General features: G+C 53.5%; 6 protein-coding genes across 11 annotated transcripts in view; 2 read left to right on the top strand and 4 right to left on the bottom strand.

The window, feature by feature from the left end:
* The window catches only part of H257_10419 (hypothetical protein), a gene marked incomplete at both ends in the record, with an annotated part of 2409 nt that extends 2270 nt beyond the window's left edge, over window positions 1-139 (top strand). The window contains one exon of the mRNA XM_009836962.1: window positions 65-139. Coding sequence (XP_009835264.1) covers window positions 65-139 — 75 coding nt within the window. The remainder of the gene's footprint in view (window positions 1-64) is intronic.
* An 18-nt stretch (window positions 140-157) lies between these two features.
* H257_10418 (lysine-tRNA ligase) lies at window positions 158-1439 on the bottom strand (the record flags this gene model as incomplete). Its single annotated transcript, XM_009836961.1, has 2 exons — window positions 158-166; window positions 333-1439. 2 exons carry the CDS (start codon window positions 1437-1439, stop codon window positions 158-160), a joined length of 1116 nt encoding a protein of 371 aa, XP_009835263.1.
* Window positions 1440-1946: 507 nt separating this feature from the next.
* On the bottom strand, window positions 1947-5245 carry H257_10417 (hypothetical protein). Its single transcript, XM_009836960.1, has 11 exons — window positions 5011-5245; window positions 4873-4960; window positions 4665-4811; window positions 4464-4609; window positions 4181-4400; window positions 3542-3698; window positions 3274-3452; window positions 3127-3216; window positions 2895-3066; window positions 2662-2765; window positions 1947-2436 (listed from the first exon to the last, which is right to left on the bottom strand). Exons 1-11 carry the CDS (start codon window positions 5217-5219, stop codon window positions 2092-2094), a joined length of 1857 nt encoding a protein of 618 aa, XP_009835262.1. The 5' UTR covers window positions 5220-5245; the 3' UTR covers window positions 1947-2091.
* Window positions 5246-5459: 214 nt separating this feature from the next.
* Window positions 5460-9200, bottom strand: H257_10416 (hypothetical protein; the record flags this gene model as incomplete). Of its 3 annotated transcripts, none has more annotated exons than XM_009836958.1 (13): window positions 5460-5778; window positions 5856-6094; window positions 6172-6241; window positions 6327-6431; window positions 6477-6698; window positions 6763-6805; window positions 6864-6988; window positions 7066-7187; window positions 7263-7556; window positions 7708-8211; window positions 8270-8505; window positions 8569-8773; window positions 8819-9200. In XM_009836958.1, the coding sequence occupies 13 exons, from the start codon at window positions 9198-9200 to the stop codon at window positions 5506-5508; spliced, it is 2820 nt and encodes a 939-aa protein (XP_009835260.1). In that variant the 3' UTR covers window positions 5460-5505. The 3 variants fall into 3 exon arrangements, with proteins under 3 accessions (XP_009835260.1, XP_009835259.1, XP_009835261.1); XM_009836957.1 differs by having other exon boundaries at window positions 5856-6059; XM_009836959.1 differs by having other exon boundaries at window positions 5856-6241.
* Window positions 9201-9362: 162 nt separating this feature from the next.
* On the top strand, window positions 9363-11982 carry H257_10415 (hypothetical protein). The gene is made up of 7 exons (XM_009836956.1): window positions 9363-9466; window positions 9533-9663; window positions 9719-9901; window positions 10000-10502; window positions 10590-11033; window positions 11098-11586; window positions 11731-11982. The coding sequence occupies exons 1-7, from the start codon at window positions 9377-9379 to the stop codon at window positions 11904-11906; spliced, it is 2016 nt and encodes a 671-aa protein (XP_009835258.1). The 5' UTR covers window positions 9363-9376; the 3' UTR covers window positions 11907-11982.
* H257_10414 (hypothetical protein) lies at window positions 11932-14708 on the bottom strand. 4 transcript variants are annotated; one of them, XM_009836954.1, is made up of 6 exons: window positions 13398-14708; window positions 12898-12993; window positions 12705-12795; window positions 12571-12643; window positions 12295-12517; window positions 11932-12233 (listed from the first exon to the last, which is right to left on the bottom strand). In XM_009836954.1, exons 1-6 carry the CDS (start codon window positions 14652-14654, stop codon window positions 12111-12113), a joined length of 1863 nt encoding a protein of 620 aa, XP_009835256.1. In that variant the 5' UTR covers window positions 14655-14708; the 3' UTR covers window positions 11932-12110. The 4 variants fall into 4 exon arrangements, with proteins under 4 accessions (XP_009835256.1, XP_009835255.1, XP_009835257.1 ...); XM_009836953.1 differs by having other exon boundaries at window positions 12571-12795; XM_009836955.1 differs by having other exon boundaries at window positions 12295-12643.
* Between the last annotated feature and the right edge of the window lie 166 nt (window positions 14709-14874).

Below are 14874 nucleotides of genomic sequence, written 5' to 3'. Positions count from 1 at the left end.
CACCAATCCAGGTCAAACAAAATAGACCTTAATGTTCAACCAACACACTTTGAATCATATGCAGGTCCAGGGCCAGCAAGCATACCAGTCCGTGTCGCACGTATATACATATCCCCCCGTCAAACAAAACAGACGTTAACACATACACGTATCACCATCATTCGATCTATCTCGCATATATATATATATATATATGATATACGTCTCCGTTCTATAGGCACACGCATTATCGTCCCACATATCCATTCCACACTTGGATATCTTTAGACACCGTCAAACCAAACAGCCGTTAACGGCATATATATATATATATAAACCCATATATCACGTACCATGCCAAAGAACATTTGTTCCGTCAATTCCATCAAGTCGTTGTAGTCGGCATACGCTTGGTAAAACTCGCAACTGGTAAACTCGGGGTTGTGGGTCAGGTCGATGCCTTCATTGCGGAATTGGCGGCCGATCTCATAGACGCGATCCAACCCGCCAATGATGAGCTGCTTGAGGTACAGCTCCGGGGCCACGCGCATGAATAGGTTCATGTGGAGGTCGTTGTGGTACGTGACGAAGGGCTTGGCGGTGGCGCCGCCAGGAATCATGTTCATCATGGGGGTTTCCACTTCGACAAACTGGCGTGCGTCCAAGAACTTGCGGATAAAGTTGACGATCTTGGAGCGCACGGTAAACACTTTGCGCGTTTCGTCGTTCAAGATCAGGTCCAAGTAGCGCTGGCGGAAGCGCGTGTCCTGATTGGACAGGCCGTAGTGGGCCTTGGGCAGCATGTGCATGCATGGAGAGAGGAGCACGAGGCTCGTGGGGAAGATGGACAGCTCGCCCTTCTTCGACTTGCCGGGGAACCCCGTCACACCCACGAGATCCCCGCGGCGCAATGCAGCGTGGATGCGCGCGTACTCGGCCTCGTCGGCGTACACGTCGATCTGGGACATGACCTGGATGGACGCGCCGTCGGCGTGCAGGCCGTAGAAGTGGAGCTTGGCGCCGCTCGCGCGCTTGCTCATCAAGCGACCGGCCACCGACACGACGGTCGTTTCCACGTGACTGCCGGCTTCGATGCCATGGTATGTCTGGACAAATTCAGGAACGGAGATCGTCACGTGGAATTTGTGCGGGTACGGGTTGACGCCGTCCGCCTCGAGTTCCGCAAGCAGTTTCGTGCGGTTCTCAAAGTATGCGGTGGGGTCCAACTCATCGTCGGCGTCGCCACCAGCGGCAGCAGCCGTCGCTTTCTTGGGACCTGCGACAAGTGCGGCGGCTGCCTTGGCCGCGTCCTTCTCGGCTTTGGCTAGCGCGGCCTTTTCCAGCTTCAAGCGGCGTTTGAGTTCGTTCTTGCTCAATTTCTCTTCGCCCTCCACGGGGGCAACAGGAGGCACGGCAGCGGCAGCGGCAGCAGTTGGTGAAGTCGGCGCACGGTCAGCCATGATAGTTAGTCGATGAATAATGGCCACCCTTGATGAAAGGTAGGACACTCGTCGTTGATTGGGCAGATCTGGTGAGCCACAAGAACCCGCTGCCATGTCCGTGGCAATTATCTCGGACGATATACAAACCACAAGATAATAAAACCTCAAAGAGGTGTTCCATGGAAAATGATAGATTCATTCTGCCTTGAAGCTTTGGTACGAATGGAGGTCGGAATTGCTAGGGTAAGCCTTCCGACTGCAGGAACCACGCTCGATGCGTATCTTGGGAGACATGTATGCTCCAGTGCGATGGCATGCCGACGATGCTGGCATCGGCCACGCCGCCTACATGTGTTTTGGTGTCGTCGAGTGACGCGACCCCCGCGCAACTTCCAAGGAAAGTGTACGTGCGCCTGAAGCCGCAAGCGATCGAGCAGTAGACCACCACATATTCTATAGTGATGGTTAGCACGTCTGTCTCGACGGCCTCTGGGCTCAAAAGTCCATCCTCCTCCATACCCTCGCTCCGTCCACACACAAATCGTTCATTCAATCTCTATCGACAACCGTGCTTCACTCCATGTTATTCTCTACGCGCACTTTTCTAATGCTGCGGATCATCCACGCAAGAGGACATCGTCCGCATCAAGGGATTAGCAGAAAGCAACTACTACGTGTCGATGATGTTGTTGGTCGCAAACACGTTGGTGGGGTCGATCGCGTGCTTGATGCCTTCGATCATGCGCAGCGACGGCGTCGAAATCACGTGGGGCAGCCACTTCTTGCGGTGCTTGCCGATGCCGTGGTGATGGCTCAGAGCGGCGCCATGGCGGAGCATCACCTCCACGCATGCCTGCTCGATCGAAAAGAACAGCTGGAGCGGGTCGTCCACGCCAAAAAAGTTGACGCCGTAGTACACGTACACACACGCGCCGGTCTCGTACACTTGGGTCACGCGGCACATGACGATCGGCTTGACTTCGATGCGGTTGGACGCGGCCACCGCCTCAATCTCCTACGCTCGTCGTCATGAGGACCTCTCGCTGGGGTTTCTTTGACAAAAGCAGGTGACGATCACGTCATGATGACATTGCATGGTATTGTTTGACAAAAGGAGGTGATGGCGATCACGTCATCATGACATGTCATGGTATTGTTTGACAAAAGGAGGTGATGGCGATCACGTCATCATGGCATGTTATTTTGACAAAAGGGGGTGAGGATGATCACGTCACTTTACCGCGCGAACGCCGGCAATGAACGCCGGCACGTTGCTCCACGGCACGGCAGTCTCGAACGAGTCGCAGAGAAAGTAGTAGTTCATCACAAAGTCCCGAATGTACGCTACCATATATATGACGTGAGCACGGACTGTATTATATGATGACGTGATCGATCCCCGTGGACATTCACGTCCGCTGGGAAATTTCCCCATGAAAGGGGTCAGTAATCCAGACAAACACGGTCGTGTACCAATGACGTAGGTGAGGAAATATCCCCGTTTCCCATTTTCGGCGCCGCCCACCATCCCACCATGCGTGGCGGCAATCGCGTGAATCGCGCGCTGGTCGCGGTCGGCCGTTTCTTTGGACCCTTCAAACAGCAACGTCATACCGACCATCGTGTTGACGTCAAAGCCTTTGATCTACAACCGTGATCACGTCATCATCCTGGACCATCACGTCATCCCAACAACATGAACTACCTTGGTGACGTAAGCCCTAGTTGCCATGGACACGAGCGACGACGTCCACGGGTTGGACGCCGTGGGTTTCAACGCCTGGCCGAGCTGAAACTAGTAGGGGCATGTCGTCAGAAATACCACTCATACAATAATGACGTGATCACCTACCTGCGTATTGTCCAAGAGCCGAATGCTAGCGGGGACACACCCGGCCCGCGTGATGTCGTACATGGCCCGGATGCCGTCGTCCATGGTAGGAAACAGAATCGAATCGTACACTTGATGATCAGGACTCGGTCGAATGCGAAACGTCACGCGTGTCACCACTCCAAACAGCCCCTCCGAGCCTACCATATATGCGATAACGTCATTCATACACACACAAGGATAACGTCACTCGTCCGTCGTGCGAATATCTACTCGGATCATGACATACCCATGGCCAAATGGAGGGTGTCGGGGCCCATGGCGACGCGGGGGACGTTGCACGACCGCGTCAGCGTCCCCGCCGCCGTGACCATCGTCATGTTGACGACAAGGTCCTCGATGTTGCCGTACACGTTCTTCTTCATGCCCGACGCTTTCGTCGCCACCTACGATCGTATATGATATAACGTCATCCCTGTGACACCGCGCCAAGCTATCATCGATCCATGGCACAACAACAAGGCTAAAAAATACCATATGTAATACCCCATGCCACATAGATGGCCTTGAGCACCCTGGACTAGTTTATTGCTTGCACAAGATGTTAATATATGGTACACGGTACCATGCCAAATGACCTCAACGTGCCTGACATATATATACATATACCACCAGCAAGTTCTGGAGCAACGGGGTGACGATACATTCCATTTCGTACAAGCAACATGGACAGACCCTTCATACAACGACACACACCATATATATATATATATATATATACTTGGTACAACCATTTATTTCCACAAATATACATGTCTCCATGTACATATATATATATATACTTATGTTTAGCATCAAATTATATATATGAGTCTCTGTATATATATATATTGCATTCATTTGGCAAGTATGACACATGATTACATACCCAGCCGCCGACAGTGGAAAACTCCCACGAGTCAGGCTCGTGGCCGAGCGTGACGCCGCGGGCGCCGAGCTGGCCGTGGAGGTCCAGCCCCGTGATGCCTGCTTCCACACATGCGAGCATGTTCTCCTTGTCCACCGACACAATCGCCGACATCCCGCGCATGTCGAGGGACACAACCATGCGGCTTTCGTCGGGTTTGCACTGTAATGCATTCGACACACTAGACATCATGGACGACATAGTACAAGGATATGGGGTCGTAGATGGATGTGCTCGAACGTACTTGGTGCCGCCGCCGTACGGAATGAGCACGACGTTGTGCTGGACGGCCGCCGCGACGATCTGTTCCACGAGGTTGTGGGAGGTCGCGACGATGACGGCGTCGGGCACGCGGTCAAAGACGGCGCAGGTGCGCAGACGATACACTTCCTACGACAAGGGAGTCGTTTAACGACAAGAGCAACTTGGCCAAGCAACGGCGTACCCCGCAAGTCTGGCCGTGGGAGTGGCGGACGCGGGCGACGGCGTCGACGTTCACGGGGATGTGCAACGCCACCATGGCCTCCAGGAATGCGACGTTCATCACCTCGCTGCCTTCCTTGATGGATGGAGGTACAGCGTTCCGTGGCGCCTAAACATAGGAACATGCAAGGAAGGTTCAGCGCGAATGCCGATGGAATGGACGAACATACCTGGCGATTGACGTCCAAGCCGACTTTTGATTCGGCCCATGCGCGCAACGCGGGAAGGACACGAGCCGCGGGAAAGATCTCTTCGTACCTACATATCCCATCGTCATGCATGGCCACACGTGTCACCCTTTGACGCACCGGTTGCCCGCAAACTCAACTTGTCCATCCGCGTTCAAGAAAATGCTCGTGTCGTTGTATCCCCATCCATCCCACCGAGCTTCGTTCAAGGAAGACGAAGGAAGTGTTGCAGGATGTCCACTTCCCAGTTGCGACAGCATCGCCTCGAGGCGATTCAACGCAGCCGTGGGTGGAGGCGGCGGCGCGGTGTCGTCGTTGTGCTTGGTCATTCACACCTTCCGAAGTAAACTGCCCGTATCTGTTTGTAATTTCCAATATTTCGTAATAGAAACTCCTATTTTCTACTTTTTTATGTACAAAATGTACGTCAAACCATCAAAAGTCAATAAGATTTGACCTTTGATTTGCTTATATTTGGACATTTGTGTCGTTTTTTGTGACATAGCATTTGACTTGGACACACTATATTATACTCTAGGTGGTAGTTTAGTCAAAGGTCAACACGATAGCAGCAGCCAATCAACACAACGACGGTTTCATATTCCATCCAATCAATTAAGTTGCCATGGGACGATGCAGTTGCAGCGGCGACCCGAGCGACCGCCGCCGAGTGTTGTTGCCTTCAACGCTAGCCTGAAAGGACGTCTTGCGTCGTTGGTCAGTCATCAAAGGCGGATGACTGTGTCGTTTGCTGTGCATTTCCCGAGGTAGGAACACCGCTTGGCCATTCGTAAAGTTGCCCACGATAAACTCGATACCAGACAGCCCCACCACGTCCACGTCTACCCTGGTCTTTGGTGGCGGCGCGCGCGTAGGAGACATGGGGCACTAGACACGAACACGACCATTATTTTCCTCGACAATTCGATCGAAGGACGCATGATGCAATGCGCAACTCGACATACATCTGGATATTGGTGCAGGAGACTCTTGATCTGAATGTCGTCGCGGCCGACCTTGACCAGGTCGGCATGCCGAACATTCGCATCTGCAGACGTGATTTGCGACTGCATGAGCTTGAACAGGCGTTCGTCCGCGTGGCGGTCCAGTCGGTCAAAGACACCGCCGCCGCCACCGCCCTTTCCGTGCTTGGCGGCCAATGCTTTCGACTTGCGGTTGATCACAGGTTGAAATGTGAATGCCACTGTCATCGTCACAACCATTGCCATCGCAGAGAATGAGAACCACATGGACAATCTCAAAGTCTTTCACAAGGTGTACCTTGTGGACGGACCGGCACTGCCTTGGCTTCCTTTCCCGTGCGCCCGGCTTGCACCATCGCTTTGTAGATCTAGACGTGATACCGTCATTTGTGTTTTGAGCCCCAAAAGGCAACCATATGTCGTGCGACATCGTTCGCCCGTCATATAGAGTACCTTTTTGGACTGGGGGTTGATTCGTGGCGAAAACGTCGCCTCGGCGTCTTCCGCGGCTTGCAACGCCACCGACCGCTCTACTTGACGAATGTACTTGGAGTCACCCTACGATACTTGGTCAAACGACTGTCGAATACTTTTTGTACTGACATAAGCGAGCATGTCATCCACGGAACGTCGCATGGCGTGGGTCTTTTTCTGGATCTTGAACGACTTGTTGGTCGACGCACAGATCTCCATGAACCGAACACACGCGTCGGAATGTTGCTGTCGGGGTGACGGAGACGACGACGACGACGACGGCGGCACGTTGCGGTGGCCACACAAACAGGGAGTTTTGATGTCTGGCACGGGGCGCAGCGCTGCTTCTTCCTATGAAATTTGCCCACACAAAACAATGAACACGCCATCATAACTTGAGATACGGGTGTAGTACATTCAACCGCCTTTGCTCGCGCTCTGCTGCTACGTGGTTGTCGCTAAACGACGGTACATATGCAAGTGAGTCGACAACGAAGAATGACACAGGCGGCGTACCGCCATGCGACCGAATTGCGCTGGCGTTCGTGAAAGCTGGGAAAGTGAGCCGCCATCCGCTGGCTTTTGACGTCGATGTGTGGTCGAAACGACAGCTCTTTAGTCTCTGCATCCTCCAAACTGGCCTATTTAGAGGTTTGGAGATCAATGTGGATGTTTTATTCATGCTGATGGTTGCAATCGTGAATGGAGGACGACTCACGCGTTTCGACGCCAGTTTGGACTGCGTTTTCACTTTGGCACTTTCGAACCGTTGCAACGTCGATTTCCACGCTGCGGTAGACACTTTTGTGTATGGGATGGGGTTGGTGGATTTGTCCAAGTCTAGAAAGCACACAAGCGCGATAGTTAAGAAAGAGAAAGGCATCACAACACGATTCTCGAGGCTGGAGGACGTACTGGAGACAACTGCATAGAGGGGGCGTGGAGGGGGGCGGTGCTGGGATTGCCCCAAACATTGCTGCAACTGGCGCACCAGCGGCTGCCATTCGTCACGTCGTTGCTGTTGCGGTGACGAGGACTCGTTTTCACGTAGGAGCAATAGCCGCAATCGACTCACCAAGTCGGACTCTGGAAATTCGTCCACAACAGCATCGGAGTTTCTCGCGAAGGAGTCCTCGTCCCGTGATGGGGTCGGCGCGCCAGCCAACAAGTCTTCCTCGGGGAGGGTTTGCATGCTCAGAGAGGAAACCGCTATGTCAGTTTCAACATAACCGAACTTGACAGGACGACGTATATTTGACACAAGAATTTTTATAACCAAATGACAAATTAGGATTGATGCCACAGCACTGGCGTGTGCATCCAACTCACTGCCAATTTGCAAGTACCACGACCACGGTACCAATCACCATCAGATCACGCAAGGCCATTTCGAACCCTGGCTGACTGCCGGAGGAAAGGGCAACAGACGACAGGGGCGTCCCATTCGATGACGTCGCCGTTAATGGCTTTGGCTTGGCAACAGCGGCGAGCGGCATTGGAGTAGGGGCTAGCGTGGGAGCGATTAGAGTGGGGAACTGAAACCCTGAGGGAGTTTTCACACATCCGCCCTCGCCCTGTGCCTCACACACGCGACACACTTGGGCCAACAAGTCGCGTCGGCACCCAAATGGCGCGTCTGCACACTGCTTCGCGTTGGCGTAACATGGCGGGTTTCGAAGGGATGCCATGGGGGGCAGTGGGCGCATTGTGCCTTCTAGCGTTTTTCCGCTTCTGGCATTGTACGTGTCGACCATGGCTTGCGATCGCTTTTCATTTGCTTGGGAATCGAACGGCAAACTCCAAAATGGTAGTGACGTGACCGCTTTGTTGTCGAACACGCCGTCGGGGGCCTTGAACTCGACTCCTAGGTGCGTTCATTCATCATCACGTTTGGCCAACCAAGTGTCTGAGGAGCCAAATACCTTGGTACAATCCATTCTTGTCTTGACAAAACTCAAAGTACGACGTGTACAATTGACGGGTTTGGCTGCTTGTGAGGTTTGTAATGCCCACAAGATCGTCCAAGCGCAAGTACCCGAGCACCGTGTACGCAAACGAGCAGTTGATTCCGTTGGGGGCCACCCCAAAAGGACATAACCCCCCTGGATAGTCCTTGCGGCACGAGCTCGACTTTTTATCCCACGGTTGCATCACACAACTACAACAACACAATGCCCCCTCGAAAACGTCAAAACGCCACACACAAGCCAGGGTGGGTCACCTGTTGGGGTAGGAAAACCAAATCGTGTTGGGGTACGGGGCTCGCGGGTCGGAGCTCTTGACGCCTGCCCCCACATTGGGGCCAACTGCAGGGATAGATGTCGATCCAAAGTATCGAACGCAGTCGTCCGATAGAACCGAACCGTCAGCTGTGGTGGACGTGCACGCTCCAGCGTCCATGGCAACGAAAGGTCCATACTCGGGCACTACAACCACAGCGTTAGAAACCAGTTGTACCATGAGTGTTCTACCGAGGTTGGGATCGCCTTGATACACCGCCAAGCTCGCGCTTGGTTGCACGAACGTGACTTCGAAAAACACAATGTACTGGATGTTGTTTTTGCGCTGGCACGACGCCGGGTTGAGCAGGTTTTGGTTAATGCCTTCGCTTTGGACGTACTTGAGCACCCCCTCCACGGACGCCAGGTTGACCGTGTCCAACATCGCTACATATTGCTCTTCAAACGTCGCGCCAAGATGCGACACAAATACGCGGTGAGTTGGATCCCACACAGGCTTGTCACCCTGGACCCGCGCTTGGATCGAAGTTACGCGGTCCATCTGCCACCCCATGACATCCGACGTCCAAAGAAGGATGATGGCGGCCCAAGATAGCCAGCCATACGCCGTCATCGCTTGTTGATTAATATGACGTGGACAGACAATCGAACAATGGTATGTCCTAATGTACCGACCGATGCACCGGTTGATTGATGGACTCAAACCTGGTTGTCCGGTCTCTGGCGATCGCCGCCCATCACAATGATGGACGTAACTGTACTTCGCTAAACGGCAGTAACCGTCAAACCATGCCGTCCCCAAGCAAAATGCGGTCGGCGGCATCGTCGTCGCCGACCCAGCGCGAGCCAGCAATCGTAGTCCTAGATGTGAAGAAAGTGGTGCGCACTGTCTCTATAAGTGTCGGTAACTGCGCTATTTCACATCGATGTTGTGCATAACATTAGGCGTATTCTACTGTCCCCACCCCCCACGAGCTAGCCTTATCACAGGAACTGTTGGGACTTCAAGCGGACCGCGACGTGATTGAAAAGCGCTACGAAGATCGCATCGTCGACCTTGAAGCTCAAGTCCAAGCGTACGGCTGTTGTTAGTCACCTAAGCTACCATCACATGTATATTGCTGATCATAGTGCGCACATGCGCGAGGCGGAATTGCTCGCCCGCGAACAACGCAGTCATGTCGAGCAGATCCAGCTCCAGCACGCCGCGGTCCTGGCCGAGCGCGCCGTATGGACGTTGCGTCTCGAGAGCTTGACAACACAGTTGGCAAAGCTATCGCACGACCAAGAAACCCAGAAACAATGGCACGAACGGTAGGCTAAACCCTCCCAGTCCCCCCAACCGATACTTACCTGGCAATTCCACTTGGTCATTCATACGGAAAGAAGTTGATTTGTGGTCGATATATTAGGTTTCGCTTACACGCGTGCTCACCATCGATCCATCCCCTTGCCGACGACGTATTTGCTCGGTTTGGCCAAAGCATCGCGTTGCTTCCCACAACAGAGTCCCCCCATGTGGTCCGGGCCGGGTGCCTGGACTTCTTGGCATGCATTCTCCGGGAAACCACCACGGACGCCGTGCTCGGTCCGGTGCTTATCGGCCTCGTGCACGTGTCCATATACGTCCCCCCTGGCGGTTCCAGTCCGAGTCCATTGCGCCACGAAATCGTCAAAGCCGGCACGCTGCCCCCCCTCGTCCGGATCTGCGACGTCGTGACCAACCCGGCGATACTCACCGAAGCTGCGCGACTGCTGGCGTCGCTGGCGTCGACCCCGCTGAACAAAACCGCCATGGCCGCCAAGCACGCCGTTCGCGCCATGGCCAAGCTGCTCACCACGTACGAAACAAACGCCGTTATGTACAAGTCGGTTCTCCAGTTTGCTCTAGTGGCCCTCTCCAACTTGACCCACGGTAAACCCCCATTTTTCCTTCCCTCCAATAACTCTCATGTGCAATGTGCCTTTCACGTTGTCTCATATTCTTGACTATGGATTGCAGATTCAGATGTTCTGCGCACGCAAGTGGCACAATCGGGGGTGGTGCCCTGCATCGCCCGACTGTTGGCGGATGTACCGGACATATCTGTGCGCATTGCGGCGGCGCACACCTTGGCGAACATTGGATTCGCCGGCACGACCAACCAAGGCGCGGTGTTCATGGCGCAAGGGGACATGGAGCTCATCAAGCAGCTCGGCGCGACGGCGAAAGCACTCCAGTCGCCGGTCACGATGTCTATTCCTCTAACATCTCCGCCCGCCACGTCACAACCCCCCGTTCTTGGTCGGTCGAGTGAAAGTCATCTCTTGCAGCACTGCGCACGGGGCCTTGCCAACTTGGCGTCGACCAAAGTGAACCAAATTTCCATCGGGTACAGCGACGCTCTTCCCACCATGCTGCAGCAAATGGTGGATTCCAACGACCCGCCCGTTCTCACCGCCTACGGTTTGTCGCTCGTTCTACTAGTAAAACAGTTGCGTCATACGCTAACGTCCATAATCTCACTCAGGGCTGGCCATTGCCAGTTTATGCCACCAGTGCAAAGTCAACAAGGTGCGAGTCGCGGGCCAGAACGGGCTCGCGGTGCTTCTGTATGTCGTTGCAACCGCCGAGAGGTTCCACCACAACCCTGACGTCCTCTCGGCCACCTGCTTGGCGATTGCGTCCGTAGTCGCCATGGACGCGAACCTCCGGATTTTGGAAGACATGGACGGCCACGACGTGCTGCTCGCGCTGTGCATGTCCACGATGAACGTCCGCGTTCTAGACGCCAGCGGCCGCGCCATTGCCGCCATGGCGCCGACGTTGGAGTACAAACACAACGTATGGCAACAAGGCAAGCCATTCAAGGTCCAAGACAGTGGCGGGCTCGCGGCGTTGGAGCGCGTCGCCGCTCTCGTGTACAACAACACCAGTAGTAGCAGTAGCTCTAATACCACGTCCAAGGACCTGCCCACGTGGCTGCAGCATGGCCTTGACGTCCTTCGCATGACGCCCAGTACGATGGAACTTGACCGTTGCTCGTAACCTGCATGCATGCCTCGTTTGCTGGCTATGGACGTCGTCAGCTTGATTCTTTGTTCAGATGACGGTCTTGTCTGTTTGTGTTTGTTTCGACCAGCCCGTTTGTGTATTCACGTAGAGCAAATGGCGCTCGCGTTGGCCAGTGGCCAGCCCCACGACGTGACCAACCCCAAGTCGGACGAGGCCGACAGCGTGTGGGACGAAGTGTTTGCAAGGGACGCCGTCGCCGTGGAAGCGCTCGTGCCCATCGCCCCCGATGCCTTGTGCTCGACATTTTACAATGAAACGTCCTAATGAGCTACTGTAGTAGTACATCTCTCGAAAAGCATGCACTTGATCGAGGGGGGAATTCTGTACTGTAGTCCTGTGCTTCCGTCGAGGTAGTACTGTACGTACACTGTACTGTACACTAGGCGTATGTATGCGAGCATATACCTGAGAAAGGCAAAACAAAAGAGATAAAGCATGCATTACGAGCCCTACAACCCTAGACGACTCCTACAACACGCCACCAGTCTCGTCTGCGTGGGTAAGCTTTAGTCGTTTATTAATGTCCTGCTGCTCGTCCTTGTCATCGTCGACTCTACCCGTTTCACCTCTCCACGTAGCATCCTCCTCCACCTATATATATATATATATACACCACATGTAAGTCTTATACTCCAAATGATCAAGTCAGTACCTCCGACATGGGGCGCTTGGATCCAACGACCACGGGACTGCCGGGCGCCAACTGCGATGGAAGGATCACCTTGGATTTGGACGACGCCACAGCGCTGTCGTAGCAATACTTGTGGAAAATGGTCTGCTTGGGCACGACGTCGGTCGACTCGATGGACCCGACCACGGCGTTCTGGTACATCCACTCTTCTTCGTCTTCGTCCCAGCACTTTGTGAACGGTTCACTAGACATTCAGTGAAGGCACAGTATGACCACGACCCTTGGCTCCGTACGCACCCGCAAATCCGACATTTCGTGATCGAGCCGTCCACGGGCACCCGCGAAGCATTCAACGCGTCCTTGTCAAAATCTAACTCGATTCAAAAGACATCAGAGACCAAGATAGATGAATCATTTATTCCGAACTGTACCAGGGACAGTGAGCTTGTCTTCGAGCTGGACAAACCCAGCGCTGGTTTCTTCCTTGGAGTTGGACACGGCGCAAAAGTCCGTCGTCCATTGCTGTCCAAAAAATCAGTTATATCATATATATAATATACATATATATCGCGATGACATATACACAGGTCTATATAATATATATATATATATATATTGACGTACTGCTTCGTTGGGGTACCACGAGCGAGAGATGCCGCCCTTGGTGCGTTCTCGCAGCGCGCGATTGTAATGAAATAGAAAATCCATGTGTACCGACAGCTACACATCAACCAAAACACATATTAATATATATATCTTTCATAGAAATAATATATCTTTGTGTGGAGAATAACATATGACGCCATGCATGCAACGTATCCCAGTCCTGCCATAATATAGTATAATGTATATATATATATACAAATCCCATATATATATACAAATCCTATATATATATATATATATATACAAATCCTATATATATATATATATAGGATTTGTTTCCATGAGCAATAATATATATATATATAGGATTTGTTTCCATGAGTAATGATATATATATATATATAAATAGGATTTGTTTCCATGAGCAATGATATAGGTATCAATCGCGGATGGCACCTTTGTACACCCAAAAAGAAGATACCAACATTCCCAACACACATTCCAAGGATCGTTCGTACTTGGGCTTGGTCCTTAAAGCGAAGGCCGCTGCTGGTCGACACGTGGGGAAGCGCGTCGTAGAGCCGGTACACGTTGTCTCCTATCCGCTTCTTGTTGACGGCCACGTCCGCACAGGTCAGCGGGCGGCCCAACGTCGCCGACGTCACCTGGTGTTGGTATCGCCGCGACGACGACGAAGAAGAAGAAGATGGAGGCGCGGACATGGCGTTGATCTTCTTGAGCAAGTTCATCACGTCTTGGCCAGTGGGCGTCGCCTGCGGCTGCCCCCCTGGTGCCCGATGATGATGGGGTTGCTGCATGGGGTGGTGGTGGTGATGGGGCGGCGACCATCGTCGAGAGGACGGGGGAGGGGGGGCGCTGCCTTGAGGAGGAAGGGGGAAATGATGCGGCGGCGGTGGAATTCCTTGTCCTCGATGGCCGACCGACGGAGGTAGGGGGAGCAGTCCCCCGTCATGACTGGATCGATCGTTGGGGTACGGATGGTGGTGGTGTGGAGGCAACTGCCGCGGGGGACTTCGTTTATAAGGCGCTTGTTGTGGATACACTGGCGGATGGCCTAGTACGGGGGGAGGAGCCGCATGATGGGGAGCGGCAACTTCATCGACGACGTTGAGCTTTAACGTCGCATACAAGTCGGGGTTTTGCGCGCGGACTTCTTCGAGGCTGAGCTGCTTGGCAGGATGCACACCGTCCTCGGTCTGAAGCTGGGTCAAGAGACGTCGCATCTGCAGTTCCAAGTGGGCATCGGACAACGAGGAAGGACGGGGCGGGACGCCGATGCGGGACGATGGACCCACCGGACCCCCTCCTCGTGATGCGAAACTCGTCGGCTGATCCGACGGCTGCGCCACACGCAGCGCCGAATCGGCGGCTGCACGCATCTGCATAAGGACAGCCGGTGGAAGAAGTCGCGCTGTCTCCCATGTCTTCAGCACGTGATTGAACCGGTTCAGGTCGGTCGCGTTCACCTGCCGCACTGAATCAACGTACACCGGCGCCAGCGTCTGGCTGAAGAGGTACGCATATGGACCGCCGACATTCTTAATGATCGAGTCCATGAGGTACAGGATGGGAAGGCGATATGGAGGGCCTACGACGTTGAGCTTCTTGACGAGAAAAGGTGCAATGTGTTTGGCCATCGTAAGGTCCTCTGCCAGCATCGTGAGGGTGTTGATGATGGGCTTGGCAGGATACGCCCCCATCTCGTTGATCATGCCGTCATACTGCTTCAACGTGCTCACGACCTTGTCTCCCATCGCACTATGTCCACGCGCCGCGTGCTTGGTTCCTGGGTGGCTGGGACGGCGGATAAAGGTATAATCAGCCGCAGACCAAAAATATAACGTTCAAGAGGGGTTGAACTACCGTCACTCTGTAAATATATAAAATATTACAGGGATTCGATGTCCGAATATTCACAATCCTGATTATTAGTTTTTCGTACCACGACCATATTTTATTAAAGTACTCTGGAAT

Source organism: Aphanomyces astaci (genome assembly GCF_000520075.1).
Source record: "Aphanomyces astaci strain APO3 unplaced genomic scaffold supercont1.28, whole genome shotgun sequence".
Classification (NCBI taxonomy): domain Eukaryota; phylum Oomycota; class Saprolegniomycetes; order Saprolegniales; family Verrucalvaceae; genus Aphanomyces; species Aphanomyces astaci.
The sequence above is the reverse complement of the archived record's forward strand: the minus strand, read 5'-3'. Positions and strand labels throughout refer to the sequence as shown.